The following is a 16490-nucleotide window of genomic DNA, read 5'->3' on the forward strand; positions in this document are numbered from 1 at the left end:
CAGAGTGACCAATTCCACTGAATACATAGGCATTGCAATTTCCCTGAGGTTGCAGCAAACAAACATTAAGTGCTTCTAAGAAGGAATAGCATTAGTTGAAGCTTGCCAGCTTTTTGCAGTTTCAGGAAGAAGTATGTTGAAAAAGCAAGTAAGAGCAGCATGCCTCCACCATTTATCCCATTCAAATGAGGCTGGAGGAGCAGTTGACTGAGGAGTTCCTCAACAACAAAACACTATCCATTTCTTCTCTGATTGTATCTCTGTTAATAAGTAAAAGTCAGTCCAGACGGTTTTCGTAATGAAATTACTATAGTGAGACTGCTGATTATAAGAACTGAGAGTCTTGTTTCTGTCATCTGTATTTACAAAGACAGTAGAGGGTATTTTTAATTACGGGCCGTCTCTAGCACATGCAAGCATCTCTTTTGCTTGAGATACCCCCCTATTGTTCAGCCCACAGAAGGATGAGTAAGGTTTGCCTTATCATTGTAATATCCTGATGGGAAAACAATGACTCCTGAGTACATTGTGAAAATAAACAGAACCCTGTGAGTGCCAGGGCAAACAGTCAATGCAGAAGAAATACTGAAGCTGCCAAGAGAGAATGTTCATGATATTGGGTAGAAAAACACCCATATATTTTGTGGCTGAAGAGCAAAAAGTGAACAATGAAGGCTTTGTCACCTCCCACAGGTTATTCAATGAGACCAAGGCTCTTTATCGAGAATACCTCACACCTGACGAAATGAAGCAGACCTCTCAAAATCAAATCTGTAGTTCAAGAGGAAAAGCTGTTTCTTCTGTATTGTTCACTGGAATATCCTGCTTAACATTATGGCTGCACTGCTGTTTCCACCCACTGAAGTAGGGAACGTATCTACGTTGTCAACTGCACAACAGACTAACTGGCTCAGCTTTGGAGATCAGGCTGGCCCCAAAAGCAAATTCCTAGGAAACTCAGCATCATGGTTAAAGGAACTGTCTAAACTGGTTGTGTATAGTCAGGAAGCAGCTTTGGATCTCTCTGGAGTGCTCAAATCACTTAATTTCCCATTGCACAGCATAATTTCCTTTACTGGCCACCCCTTGTTCCCTTTCCACAGTGCTCTGAGGGAAGATGCCACCTTCACTCCATGCTAGAAAGAAGGAGCAGTGGCCAGGGAGAGAACAGAAGGGGCAGTTCTGCTGGCGGTGTGCAGCAAGCAGCTGGGCAGTGTCTGGATAATGTAAGACTCCCTGTCTTTCTGCAGCTGTGTGTGTAATGGAGAACAGAGAGCTGGTGGGTGAATTGATGAGATGCAAACTGAGAAGGAGAGGGCCAATATGTGGCAATGACAGCAGGAAAGAGCACAGTTGACTAAGGATGCTCTAGTCCTCTGAGAATTTTGTTCTTCTCTCAGGTCCCTTTAAGAGATTACCAACTCCCAGAGCATCACAAAGAACAAGTTTATAGCATCTCAAAGCTCTTCTGTTCACCAGTGATGTCAATTTCTGCACTAGGTGAATGTAAAAAGCAGCATTTTGTCATATTTGCTCTCTCTCATCAAGTTATTCTGTACACATAGAAACAGCAGACTCAACAAAACTCTTCTCTGACGGGATTATATCAGTCTCATCCCTCATAGCTGAATTACAGTGCTTAAGACTTTCTAATGGCAAGGAAAGCAGAAGCCCAGAATTTTAGTTAAAAGTATAAAGCAGCAAGTGTTGACTGCAACCTCACAGAAACTGGAAGACCACCTTCACGGCAACTCTTTGACTCACAGACTTTTGGTGGATTCTCAAGAGAACCCTTTTAGTACAGCGATCCACTGTGGCAGCCCACTTCCTCTTGGCCTCCTCATCCTCCTCCAGCAGGCATCTCCTCAGGTCCTGCTTGTCGGCCTTGCTCAGGGTCCTGTCAGTAACGGGACGCACCAGCTGTGAGAAGTTGAGGTGACTGTACAGGCTTCTCTCCACCACATAGGTAATATTGAACTCGCTGACAGAAGTGCGCCCTCGTAGCCTTCTGTTTGGGAAGCCACAACCTCCACCCCCTTTCGTTTTGTGTCGCAGTAATTGTAGGTCGCAAGTTGCAGGAGATGCTCCTTTCCTAGCAGGGCGCTGGTAAAGAAAAGCTCTGGAACAGGAATAGTTAGTATCCATTTTCTTCAATCGGATCTGCTTCCTTACACTTTGAATCTCCTCCAGGGACACCAGAAGATGGTGCTTGTGCCTGTTGCTGTCATAAAAGCAAATGCTTTCTGTACTTACCCCATGGCTCAGCGAGCCGAGGCTCTTCTTCATTTCCCCATCTGTCAAGGAGCGGCAAACTTTCTGAGTCTTCTCCTCTTCTGGGTAAGAGAAAAATGTCCCGAGTTTCTTGGGAGGCTTGATAAGGCCACGGCTATCAGTCTTGCTGAAGGTCTTCACCAGCTTCCGGTTGGCTCCCCACGTATCAAGACTGCTGGATGAGGGGGAAGTAGTAAGTGACTCCAAGTCGTCCTCTGGCTGCTTTTCGCAGGAGCTGTCGAAGTAGAATTGCTTCTTGTGAACTCCAGAGTAAAGTGCCGATCTGTCATCCAGTATAGGAGAGTTGTCAAGTGAGTGCTCTTCCACACCTACAGGGGACAAAAGCAGCACAGCACATGTCACCATTCATAATTCTTGAAGATGTTTCCCTGTAGAGCCTTATTGTATTTATTTAATGTATCACCCACTTAAAATGGAAGAAAAGTTTTTGTGATATAAGCAGCCCAGAAGGTATTTGTGAGTGGATAAATCTGAAGCAGTTACTTCAGTTTGTGAAGTGAGAGTTCTGGGATGAGTTAACAATAGAGAGAAGACAGCATCCTGTAAGTTCATTGTTATGAAAATAACTCATTGTTATTTTAAGTCTCTTTCATCTGCAGCTAAGTAAGACCACAGATGCTCTCACTAAGAACCCCTTAAAAGCTGGAACTGGGATTTGTTTCTCATGTTTTTCTTCCAATACTTGCATATGATACTCAGCTCTAGCGAGATTACAACAGATCAGAAACATGCTCAGGTATTAAAACCCAAAAAGTTTCTCTCAGGTCCAGTTTTCTAATACGCAGTGCTGCTGCTGCAGAAAGCAGCATTTTTTCCAGAAAGTTATGGAGCTGAGCTCCAGGTTGAAATTTACAGTTCTGGGTTTTCGATGGGGTAAGAGGCACCGATTTTAATGACACAGATTTTACATCAACAGATGCAAAGAAAAAAAAAGTAGGTCAAATTGCGGGTTGCCAATTTCAACAGTGTGCTGGTATGTTTTCACCAAATACATATTTCACAGACAGGGAAGCAGACTTTTTGCAATGAAAGTACTGGGTAAACAGATGGGCAAACAGCCAGGTCTCGTTTTTGGAGTGGAGAGAAGAGAAGAAAGGACCTGAAATGGCAATTCCTTTTTGCATTTATCACTTAAACTCTTCTCTGGTGTTTTCTTCCAAGAAAAGTATAGGCTCAGGTATGAGATGCATTAATAAGGAAAGAGTTAAACAAGAGTACACATCCTTCTAAATCCTGCCTGACAAATTTCACAGCATTCATAGGTATGTATCAGAAACACACACAGAAACATATTTATTTCTTGCCAAAATAAATTTCTTGTCTGACCCAACTTCGCCTTCATCTTTGATTACATCCACAGTCTTACACCAGAGCTAAATTTGAACCATTACCAAAATACCTATGATTTACTAAGCTTGCTCATTCAATAACAGAGGACACATTTCAAGGTGAAAGAAAATTAGCTGCCCTGTACAGGCTTCCTGTCTCACCTTCAGTTCACTCTACTGGCAAAACATATTTGACGTCTATTGGCTGAAGCCTAAGATGTTATTTTACCAAGATAAAACTTGCTGTGATAGTGAAGGGATAGTGGATCACATCTGATACACAACTTTGACTCTTGAGACATTTTCTGGGGTAGGTCTGTAGACTGGTCTGATTTTGACACCACTTTCACTGGACTGTCCAACTTGCTCTATTTCCCCTCTGCTTCTCAATTTGAACAGAAAATAGACATTCTCCTGGGACTAAATATGTGCTGATAAACAATTTTAGTCCACTGAGTAAATATGTATTTAAACAGCTTGTAAAATATGCATTGTGTGTCAACACTGTAACAGATGTTATTTGGACTGAGTCCATGATGCAAAGCCATAATGACACAGATGTAGATGTGATTTGTTTTTAAATGCTATATAAGAATGGTGCCCAGGAATTACAAAGCTTCAGTTATTTAGCTCACTAGGAGCAGACTAACACAAAATACACATGGATTCAGATATTGGCACATTCTATTGAGTATCTGATTATTCAGATGTATATTTAGTGTGGTAACAGAGTCAATAGCAGAAATGTGGGAGAAGGACCTGGGACCAGAGTACTTTTCTTTAAAAACTACAGGAATGTATAATGGAAATTTGGAAAAGTTGTTCTTTGTGAAGAAATTCTTGAGGAGGATTGTGGGGAATCTTTCTTGTGGGGAACTGCCTGTCAGTTTTCAAACTAAGTGAATTTCACACTTTGTTAAAAGCTGTTGAACACTGATGAATTTATTGAAATCTTACTGATGTCACTCAATCAAATTTTATAGCTAACTCCCAAAACCTAGCCATCTAGGATTTCGCATTACTTCACACTCATAACACAGATTCAAATAACAGCAGCGAACAGCTCAAGAAGTGATCCAGTCAACCACAGGTAACTTGAAAGGCCGGACAGCAATCCCCAAATCTGATCACAGTATTTTTTGTGATCTTGCAGGGTCCTCTGACATACCCAAATGGAGATATAGACCTATATTATGACAGATGGGGATGGACAGCATTTATGAAGCACTTCCAATTTGCAACATGAAAACTTAGGTGTGGAGAGCATTTCCTGAAAGAAAAGTCATAGATAATCTACTCCTAATGTAGACTTGTGGGTTACTTAAGGGGCCTTCTAGTTATATAGAAGTTAGGCAGAAGTTAATCCATGTTGTTATTTAGCAATAATTAGTTTTGCTACAGAGTTTCCCAATAGCCAATCTACAAAGAAATTCCAGAGTGCTAAGTACCAGCTCAGTGTTACAGATCATTCACTGAGAAAAACCTGGAGTTAAAAAAAGAGAAGACAGGCAGGAGATGGTGAAAGGAAGAAGCAGAACAATTTTATTTCTTTTTTAACAGATAATTGTTAATTCAGTGATTTTTCTGCAGGAGTGTAAAAACTCATTGGAAAAAAATACCTGGAAGAAACTGAGACACTTAAGTGAAAGACTGAAGGAGAACAGGAAGGGAGGAGATGAAGTGCTGTAAGAGAGGGTATAGAGAGCAAACCAGACAGTTAATGTGCTGAAGAGAAGTCTGGTCAAACTCAGGAAGGCGTCTGCAAGCCCAGCAGCCCCTGGGCTGCCTGCTCCTGCAGCTGCTCCCCAGCCCTGGGGCCTCCAGCTGATTGCTCCCTACAGCTTTCCCCAGACCTCCAGGGGGGTAGGACAGGACTCTCTGGGGTCCTTCTTTCCCCAAAGCAGGGGAAAAATAGCCCTTTTTTTTGCCGCATCTCAAAACTCATGTTTTGGGTTCCGAGGTAACCCAGCTTCATATTTACCCTATGAGGTGACAAAATCTTTTCAGACCAGGACAACTGCCTTGTCCAGAGCTCTAGACTGGCTGTGCCTTTCACACCAGCCAGTAACACCATCGTCACGCAGGAGAGAGGCAGGCGAGATCATAAATCTGCCAACAGCTTCCTGCCACATACCCAAGAAGATGCACATGTTCTCCTTAAATGCACTAGAAGGGACTCGTAATATGGCTCAGCTCACTGCAAAGCTGAGGGGAATCAGCATACGATCCTGGGAAGGCCACCAACGTAGAGGGGTGCCCACAATTCCAGTAAAGACTCAAGCAGGGCTGTGCAGAGGGGGTCCTGAGGCTCAGGCTCTGTTAATCTTGAGTGCTCACACACGGATACAGGTCATCCAGAGTTAATTCTGCAGCATGGTGTTCCCAGGGGCCGAACTCTGCTTCCCGTTTCCCCACCCTTCTCCTCCCTTCTCTCCCCCTCTCTGTTGGCAACAAGGCTCATTCAGGAGCCAAACTGCAAGCAGTCTCCCCCAGAAGTAGGAGTTAATATTACACAAGGCAGTTGCTATCCCACAAGAATGGCTGATAGAGTTTCTGTACTTTTGCCACAGGATGATGCCATGTGGCACAACTGCACCATCAGCCAGCTACTAACCTCTCAGAACTAGCAAGAGCTTCACCTGTGTGCCGTCCCAGGCCTCAGAGGAGGGAGCAACGTGGTGGTGGCTCTGTTTACTTCCTTGCTGAGCCTGTGGGACAGCTGGTTGAGATTGCTCCCAGTCTTATTCCCTCCCCAGCATAGGGCATAAAACATAAACCAAGTTCTAATCTCTTAATGAGGGGCTCTCCAGCACTGCTCTGGGAATACGAGATCAGCAGTGACCACATCCTAAGCTGTCACTTTTCTCCTTCCACAGTCTCAAAATGCAATTACTTGGGTAAGGCATGCACCGTAGATAAGGCAGTCTTTCCTACTGTCCCTTAAGAACACTCCCCTCCTCCCTCCCCCAGCCCTCCACTTTCTGTCCCCTCTCAATAGAAAAATGTATTCACACATGCAGTTTTAACCATATGCACATTGCGTTTTACCTTCTGTGCTGGGTTTTTTCATTTCTTCCACTCTTATGAGTTTCTTCCTGACTCTGCGAGTAGAATTCACCAGCTTGTGCAACCTCTTAAACTTCACCGACTCTTCTGTTTCATCATCAGATTGTTCTCTTGACTGGCAAAGAAACAAAGGGAATATTAATAAAGTAGTAGTCCCACGGCTTGCTCCTTCAAGACAAGTTAACCCAGCTCATCTGCTGCGCTGTGTCAATGCAGCTCTGTGACTGGTGTTATATTTTCAGCCCAGGTCAGACAGAAACATTTAAATTAGTGAGGGTTTTCTTTTTTTTCTTTTTCTTTTTCTGAAAGCATGACATACCATTTTGATTTCTAAATCTGTGCAACGTAAGATCCTAGGCACTGAAATGCATTCCTGCCCTTGTCTTTCTTCCCATGCATTGTGTAATAACTACTTCCACGTCCTCTCACAGTACGTTTCAGGCAGGGCTCTTTCCCAGGGCTCTTCTTACCATACCAGTTATGCTCCTGTGCTTTGGGTCAGTCACTGGTCTGTCCGGCATCTCAGAACTTGCTGTTTAAACCTGGTTATAAACAGCTTCTCCAAACTGAAACTCTGTCATTGACGACTTCTCTTTTTTTTCACCTCAGTCTTCCCAGAAAATCAGAAACAGCAGCACAAGAAAGGGACGAGAAGGAAAAGCAAGGAGGAGATCTCATCTGCCTCACTCACGAACTGCCACAGCTACAAAATATTCTTTTCCTCCTCCCTGCTCCCTACACTCCTCCTGAAGGCTCTCGAGGCTGGAATTAAGATGGACACAGCATTCCTCCAGCACTGACCAAGGGAAAACTCTGACCTTTTCAGATATACAGTGCAGTCCATATTCCCCAGCATCCCGTTTCGTTTTGCATCTGATCCAGTATGCTCAGTTCCAGCTGTTTTCCCTCAAGTATCAAACATTACAGAGGCAAAAAAAAATTCCCCTCTCTCCAGCAGCAGTGACACAACAAGCTGAAACAATCCATTCCTTGTGAACGAGAAGACGACTTCGATTTTCGAGCCAGATCCAACGTTCAATGTGCTACTTCCTCTGTTTTAATCAGTTCAGAATGTGGAAGGCAGCGGGGGGAAGGGAAGGGGAGAGGAGAGGAGGCCGGCAGAGCTCTCTGGCTGGGCCAGGACAGACCTGGCACCGTGTGTTGCTGCACATTCCTGTGCGCAACACGGCCTCCAGCTGGAGCGTGGTATGGATCGTATACCTTACTTTGTTTTCACTCACGGTCCCAGCCAAGTCACTGCGTTCCTAATGGTCGGCTCTAAAACCCCTCAGGCAACTTCCTGTCGGTGCAGATATCTGGGTTTCCAGTGTGCTCATCCTTTTTTCTCCTTCTCCTTAATTACACTTTTAAAAAAAAATCCCCAAACTCAAGCAAAGAAACAAAGAATAAAAAAGAAAAAAAACCTCCCACCACCCTCTCCTCTTTCCCAGCAAAAATGCTTTCTGCTTTTCTAATATACTTAAATATCAGGATGTGGTAATAACAGTAGATGTCATGGGGCAAGACACCCCTTAGCAGTTGCATGGTTACACTTTCAAAGGTGCAGCCAGTGCCTGAAGGAGCCAGGGCAGCTCTGAAAGCCTACCTTGCAGGCATGCACCTCACAGGGCCAGCAGAACCACACCAGAGCAAACTTCAGCCACTTCCTGCATGGGCACTGTCAATTACTGATTTCCCACAAACTTCCTGTTACTCCAAAAAAAGAAGGAATACCAAATGGACCACATACGGCAGTAGGAATTGCCATTCTGCCATCCAAGAGCCACAGGAATGCACTTATTATGGGTACAGGCTGGCTAGGTAATTAATAATCTTCCTTTGGGGAAAAACAGGGCCGTAAAGAGGAGTACTGTACTTGTTTATATCAAGACAAATCAAGCAGCAAGATGACCATTAATTCAGATATTATGGCTGGGACAACTTAGTGACATGTCAAACAGTAAGACTGACGTATTTATATAAGATGACAAATGGATTATTGACAGTAATCAAGAAGTTCAGTCAAGACTTCTTAGGCCATTAAGCACCACCTGGCAAGCAAACTTCATGCATACTCTGCACTTGAGATATGTTTATTTTAAATGCAATTACTCTAAGCTATTCCTTTCCTTCATCACTTTTTGTAGACCCTTGGTTTGCAAGACTGCAAGACCATTTGTGAAACTGTCAGCTCTGTACGACTTCCGAGAACAGCTCATACCTGGTCCTCCTACCCAAGATTTCATCAAAGAATAAACAACTTGTCTTATATTTGCACCAGTGGTACTGGACAAAGAACTGTCCCCTCCAGGGTTATGAAGACTTGACAATGACAACAAAATTTGTATTCATCACTACCACCATGAAAGTGAGCACCAAAATAGCCTCAGTGCAAGGTCCTGACCTCAGACCCCAGTGGATGGTACAGGGGGTCCCCACCACACTTCAAAATAGATGAAGTCCCATCCTAACCAGGTGCCAGCTGGTTTTCCCTGCCACTTCAGGACTCCTGGCACCCTCTGAGCAAGGGTCCTCTGCAGGCAGGGACAGATCCTTCCCAGCACCAGTGCTTGGCCGAGAGGGACAGGAACAGCTTGTGTTTAACAACAGGAGCCGCCGGGTAACAGGCTGACTACAAACAAAGTCAGTCTCTCTCCAGCAGCCTATTTCCAATCATAGTCAGGTAGCATGTGGCACGGAAAATCTTCTCTAAAGGAAAGGATGGCTAATAAGTTTACACCAGAAGGCCTAAAAACGTGGGTGACTATGCCAGCGGTGCCCCTCAGGAAACTTTCTTGTCAAATAATGCTGATTCCTTGAAAACGAAACTGTTTTGAAAAGTGGTCACTTTCGGTTCACTTCCTGGTTTTGAAACATTTTTTTTTATAAAAGACCTTTAAATTATCAAAAGTTTCCATTTTGGCACATGGGAAACAGAGCTTGATTTTCCAGCTCAAGCAATGCTTTCTTTCACAGTTAATATTAAACAGAAAGCAGAAGTGTAAACCTCTCAGGCCGTAAGCAACATATTTGGGAATCGCTGAACTCGACACTTTGACTTCCCTGACCCATTCTACCCTCCCCACTTCCACAGTGACCAAATTGCTTTTGTTGGTGGCTGCCCCTGACTTCAGATGGGACACTCGCCCCAATCTCCCCAAGGCGCCCCAATCCCCCCAAGGCGTGGCGGGCCAGGCAAATGGCTTCCCGGATAGCCCTAGCAGCCAGGCCTCGGCACGGGGCTTCCCAGCAGCCGGCTGCCAGCCTCCACCTCGCCCTCACCCCCCTTGACACGCTTCAGTGCGCTGCAGCCCTGCAACGGGGCAGACGCGGCCTGTTAAGGAGGGACCGATGTGTCTGCAAGAGGCTAGGCCAGAGGCTGCCCAGCATGGGAGGAGGCCATGCCGCACTCCCTGCTGCCAACGCCTCCCCGCCCCTGGCACACGGCCGTCCTGTTAGGCCAAGCCTCGGTGTCATTAACGCACCGGTAAAACAGCCAGAGCCCCTCCATCTCCCCGTCCCCCTGCACACTGCCGGAGCAGGCCTCTCCCCACACTCCAAGGGGAAAACAAACGGATTTGCAGTACTGCAAATAGGAACAACTTAACTTCCATCTCCTCCACTCCAAATCTTTCCATCCGAAAGCCCATATGGCTCAACTTTTAATTATTTTGGCTAATGCTGTATGTAGTAATTCTGTGGTGAATGCTTAAGTGTTTCATTTCTGGTTTCCAGGGCAACACTACATCAGATTGCAGACAGCTGGCTCCACAGCCTTAAACCATAACAAATTGGCCAAAGCCGATGCACAAAAATCGCGCTCGCTTTAAAGAGAGCGCAGGGCTCGGCCGGGCTGCTGGGGACCCAGCGAAGCCCGCGGGGCCCCTTGGCGGGGCTGGCCGGGCGGAGCCGCCTTTCCCCACGCCGCTTGGAGCAAGTGCATCCCCGACACATCTGCAATGCTCTCACGGTGCGGAAACCCGCCAGCTTGGAGAGGTCGGCTGCACAAATGTGCGAAGGACTTCAGGGAAACAGGGACTAAATTAAGAGCATCTGGAAATACCAAGGACTGCATGCAGAGGACTGCAGTCACCACGTACCACATGGCTGGAACACTATGGAGAGGCCAAGGCCCATCCCCACCACCCAGCTCTTCGCTGCTAACAAACGTGGCCACAAACCTATGAAGATGCTCTCAAATCCAGGCGAGATTAATTCTCTAACATCTCTTCTGCTTAGAAAACTTTTCCTACTTGTGCGCCTCTAAAGGCCACTGTTTGCATCAACTCGTATGCAAGATCAAAGTAAAAAGACTTATGTTCAGGAACAAATAGGAAATTAGCACATGTACTTTGATACTCAAAGAGCTTTCTAGCCGTTCTGCTCCCAGCGCCATCTTTGCTTTCTCTCCTATTTTTCTCACGCAGGCTCTTTGCTGCTGCCTGCTCTGGAGGCAGGGCACACGCCTTGCTCTGCTGCTCTCTAACATCCAGCCCATTTCACACGCCATAGAAATAACAACACTAACCTCCCGCTCTGAATTAGTGCTTCAGGCACGCACACACACACACACAAAACCCCAGCATTTATTAGGGTACTTGGAACTAACTGACAAACTGTAAACGAGAACTAAGGAGCTAGCTTTCGGCAGACTGTTTGGAAACACTTCAGGATTATAGCAGCAGCCCTTAAAAAACACAAGATAGGCAAAGCCTGCTATCCAGGTCCTAAATAAAGATGTTTAAGAAACACTAGGACAATGTCCAGTTTAAAGCTATCGTAACTGATTAATCTGTTTCAGCTCCATCAAAAGCATGCATGACTTTTACATGAGCTGTGTGAAGACGTTTAGAGAGACATTAAAATTTTACAGTTCGCTTTATGCCCTGTAATAATAGTTCACCCCCAAACTGAAATCTCTAGGAAACCTCTCATTTAAGAAACAAAGAATTCTGTTACTATCTGATTAAGCCCAAACTGCAATTATTTTTGGCTATCAGACAATTCTTGTCCAGCGAAGTGGGGCAAAACCCCACATTCAGAATCGTGGGCATATCACATCACATCCCCCAGCTCTGGCTAGCTCACTTCACAACTACAGGCTCTATAGTAAATGGAAAGAGATTTTGCTGTTCACTTTAGGAGACGTGGCTACACGTGTCCCTTCTTCTTTCCCTCTAACAGGCTTTACATCTGCCAAAAAAAACAACCATTCTAACTTTTTAAAAAAATTTATTAAAGATGCCTGGATAACGTCAGAGACAGGAAAATAGAACAGAAACGAACATAAAAGCCCAAGGAAAGGAAGAGGAGAACTGAGAAAAGCTATGCATGCTGTGCTGTGCCTAAGAATAACCACAAAAGCCTTTTCTCTTTCTCCCTTTCTGAAACAGGAGACACATCCTCTCCACATCATGCTACATGCTCAGTGACTTACCAGCTTCGGCATTTATAGGCCTAAAGCTCAGTTTCGAGTAATTCCCCCCGAGTCCTCAACCGCTGTCAGCTTCGTAACCCTAAAATTTAAGAGCAGACCCTTCTTCTTAAGTATTGTATTCACTCCGAATCCTGTGCACAAAATGCTCTTCTCTGGAGTTACATTATCAGACACCAAACTGGCTCCGGTTCCAGCGCTGAATATGTAAAGAAGAAAAAAGCGTGATGCTGGACTCAATTAGCTGTTTTCTGCTCACTGATTGATTCCCCCAGTTACTCACTAGCTGCATAACTTGCAAGAAAGGCGTAAGTCATCAGCTCTACGCAAATCTTCTATTCACCGCAAGGAAAAAAGGGAGTGTTGTACATGGCAAACAATCCCTGTTTTCACTGACGAAGGCTTGCTGACCTCTTGCTGGCCTCCAGTTCCTTAATTACTGTCTATGGAATTTCAGTGAAAGAAAAAAAATACAGAGAATCTCTGCAAAGCCAGGACGAAGACTGACCCTCAGACACGACCGCTAGAGTGGAGGCTGTGTCTCTAGGAAATATAACTTAAGCCCTTTACCAGGCTTTCTTTATTTTCACTTTTTAACTCTTCTGACAAAGAGCCCCCCTGAGAATTTGCCTTTATAAAGGGCTAATTTGACAGAAAAATAAACTTTGCTTAAATGTTTTTTAAATTAGTGAACTTAGATAATTTTTTTTTATACCCCTTGGTTTCAGCACTATAAAAAAGAACATCACTAAGAACTGGAAAGGCAAATGAGTTTAATTCAGAATCTCAGACTGGTCTAGAATTAGTCACATTGTAGCTTTAAGAAGCATTGTAGTGTGACTTCGAACTTCTCCTCCTAGGCTCAGTGCTCCCTTCCTAAGAAACAGACTCTAAGATGCTCAATTAAATCAGCCCTCCTCTTATAGTCAACCATACTAATCCCAAACCTTGGGATAAATCCAGAATTTTCACATTTCTTCTCAGAGCACAAGAAAATACGCACCAAAACCTCTACTAATCAGGGGCACTGCTATCCAGTGATGGAAAGCAGTAGCAAAGACATACCACAACAGCACCCTCTTTAAGTCAAGAAAAGATTTCCCTTACACAGGACCGTACCATCAATGGCCAGTTAATCTGGATTTGCTGCAGATCAACCACACAGTGAAATCACAGGGGGCCAAAACATCTACTTCCTTTGATGACTGCCTTATTTTAATGAGCTACCTAGCCAAATATCCTTTTATGATTTCTCCATCTTTGTACTAGTGACCATACATGACTTTTTTTATTCCCTAGCAGTCATGTAAACTAGATTTACTGATGTGTTGTAGCTGGGTTCTTACCCTTGAATTACTTCAGCCCCAAAACTCTGATGTAAAACCCTATGGAAAATTCTAAGCTTCAGATAAAACCAGCTAGTGTTCTCCAATTTCAATAACATACCAGCCCACATCAAGTGAAACATGACAGCAACTTCCTTGAAATGTATCCCAGATTCCCTTAAAAGTTCATGGTCATGAGTGAAACTGATCTAAGTTTGGGCTTTGCAACTTGAGTTTTGAAGGTTTTGGGTCTCATTAAGAAAGTTTCATGAATCTCTAATCCTTGCAGAGGCTGTTTATAGAAAACTGTTTGAAGCTCAGATGTGATAATCTGCATCATATCCTGAGGTTACAAAGAAAGGCCTCCAAAATTTTAAAGAAAATTAACAAAGCTCATAGATGTTTTTGCCATTTCACATAATTAACTGTAAGAGCATGAACTGCAAAGGCTGTGTAAGTCTAAAATGTGTAGCCCCCTCCCCCCCCCGCAGGTAACTATGCCTGCGTTTGGTCTGTGATTACTTACAAGGAAATCAAAGGAGCATCCAGCGGCTAACTTTGGTGAAAGATATATTACACATCAGCTTATGACGACACTGCTTGCTGAAATTAGTGGGAAATATTTGTCATAAGTAACGAGAGCACAAAAATTTAATTCTCCCAGGAGGTCTGTCTTGATACTTGAATAACTGCTTTGACAAATGCCTAGATGTTAACTGTTTCCAGGTTTTAGTTTAATAATTTTGAGAAGCACATTGCTGATGTTTGCATCTGCAAGCCAGACACATTTCCTCATGGTGAAGTGGTTCTCTCACTAATTAACATAATTAATTTTAATGACATTACAACTGTACTCATGTACCACTTGTCATAGGTATATGTGGCAGAATGAAGCTCTGCATTACATTACACTCTATCTGTTATAATACAGCATTCCCTTCCAATTCTCCTGCAGACTCCTCTACACATGCAAAAGAGAGTCTAACAAGGCGCTGTCAACTGCATCTTGTGTTTTGGCACAGCTAAGAAGGCCTGGGGAGAATCCCTGTTCTTTGGTGTAGCCTGTACTATTAACGAATGGAGTGCACCACTGGAGCTGGAAACCAGCCTCCATGCATTTCAGAAAACCAAAGGTGGGACATCAATACATGAAATACAGTTAAATTCATATGAGAGAAAAAGAGAGGAAAAAAAAGAAGAGACTGAGAGCCCTTTAGTGAAGCGTGTAGTAATTTAGATTACATTCTTACAGCATTTTCTAACAATCAAATTATTAATGTTGTGTGAGGAAGGAAACACCAATGGCAAGGGAGAGGGGGCAAGTCATAATTGCCAGGACCGTAATTAAAATTTTCTATTATAGCACAAGTAAAGATTATTCAGCTTGGGTCTGCCAAATAGGGCAGTGAAACACATGGCTTTTGAGATTCCTAATTCTTGAACTGAGCAAGGCTTTGTTCCAATTTAATAGCCTTGGTCTCAGAAAAGATGGGGGCAGGGAAACCACATTATGGTTTACAGCATCTCCTGCTGGCTGATGCTTGCAGGGAGAATAGGAAAAAGCTGTTACCACTGTCCCCCACCCTCTAGGTAATTAGCAGAGAAATCTGGCAGCTGCCCAAGGGCAAAAAGGTATAAAAAAAGCCAAGTAATGTGTTAGAATGAATATTAAATTAATTGCCTTCCCACCTTCAACCCTCCCAAAATACATGGCCAAACATTTTGCAGTAAGGTCAGTCAATACAGCTTGCCTGAATGCAGTCAAAACAGAAGTGGTTATGAACACACTTAATTACAATCGTGGCCTGTGCATTACTGTAAGCTCTCTTCTCTGAGTCATGATAGCAGGCAGATTTTTCTCAGAGACCTTACAACAGACTAACTACATCCAGTCTTCACACCCGCAGGAGCAACTCCTACTGGCAGTAAGCAGGTTTACTTGGGCTGCATTACTGACAACTGCTCAGTACAGTCCTGTAGGGACAATGTTTACTGCCACTTGGAACACATATCTAGCCAAGTTCTGTCTGATACCATGTCTTACATGGTAAATAATACTTAAAGTAGTAATATAGCTGTATTCCTAAATAAATGCATTTCTTCTGTAAATTCTAAAGTATTCTGGGAAATTTCAGACCAAATAGGTAAAAAAGTCCTTACAGTGTTCTAAAAAAACAAATAAACACATTGATGGTCTCTTGCTCTGCTATCATCACTCCACAGCACTGACCTTACTTAAAACTTTGTGTTGTGTCCTGGGAACTGTAATGATGATTTCATTTCTATCATGAAAGTATTTGTATTACGATACCCATGGGAAATCCTGCTCTTATGTATGGACAGAGAGCAGGGAAAGATCGTTAACAAAACATGCTCTAATTCTTCTGCTACTAGCTTTCACCGAGTGGTACCGGACACCGTCTCTGTGATCAGTGGAAAAGGATGGTAGCCAGCAATTCCCAAGACAGGTCCCTGTAGTAGGCACATACCATGGGAATTTAGCACTATCATTTTGAAGCCATGTCTTATTTTAGGCTCTTTCTTCATCACAGATGCTACTAAGCACGGGACAGAATTATAGGAACTTGGACAGTAGTAATAAATACACCATCCAATGCAACATGGCACATCAGTACCTTTCAGGAAATCTTAATAGAAATTGAGTCACTAGAGCATGCAGGTCCTGGAGCAGGGCAACAAGCTCACCAAGAACTGAAACACAGAAACATCCTCTTCCACCCTTTAGCCTTTCACATCAAAAAAAACCTTACAAGAAATGCTAAGTTCTGTGATAACAGCAAAAACAGGGCTAACATAGTGCATAGCTTCAAAATGCTCGAAGTATCCATGTTGCTTCAGTTTAAACACTACTGTTCAAACTAAAAAACCCTCATCATAAAAAATCCTAATCTCCACTGATAGCCAATGCTGATTCCCAATATGCATTGACTTTAAGCTCAGTTCTAAGAAGTTAAATTCACTATAGCAAAAGAAGGGCTTTTTCCTCTGTACTGTAACAGCCCTGTAGTACGAGCAATAATAATG

At 43.7% G+C, this 16490-nt stretch overlaps 1 protein-coding gene across 15 annotated transcripts in view; it reads right to left on the reverse strand.

Moving 5' to 3' along the window:
* The window catches only part of LOC101915770 (SAM and SH3 domain-containing protein 1), a 569828-nt gene that overhangs the window by 26046 nt on the left and 527292 nt on the right, over window positions 1-16490 (reverse strand). For 11 of the 15 annotated variants that reach the window (XM_055810044.1, XM_055810043.1, XM_055810042.1 and 8 more), the window contains 2 exons: window positions 6669-6801; window positions 2254-2600 (listed from right to left, as the gene is read on the reverse strand). In XM_055810044.1, coding sequence (XP_055666019.1) covers window positions 2254-2600; window positions 6669-6801 — 480 coding nt within the window. Of the gene's footprint in view, window positions 1-2253; window positions 2601-6668; window positions 6802-7005; window positions 7359-12123; window positions 12444-16490 lie in introns of those variants that run through there. The other 4 variants (XM_055810052.1, XM_055810051.1, XM_055810054.1 and 1 more) reach the window with 4 other exon arrangements.

This window comes from Falco peregrinus, chromosome 7 (genome assembly GCF_023634155.1).
Source record: "Falco peregrinus isolate bFalPer1 chromosome 7, bFalPer1.pri, whole genome shotgun sequence".
NCBI classification, from domain to species: domain Eukaryota; kingdom Metazoa; phylum Chordata; class Aves; order Falconiformes; family Falconidae; genus Falco; species Falco peregrinus.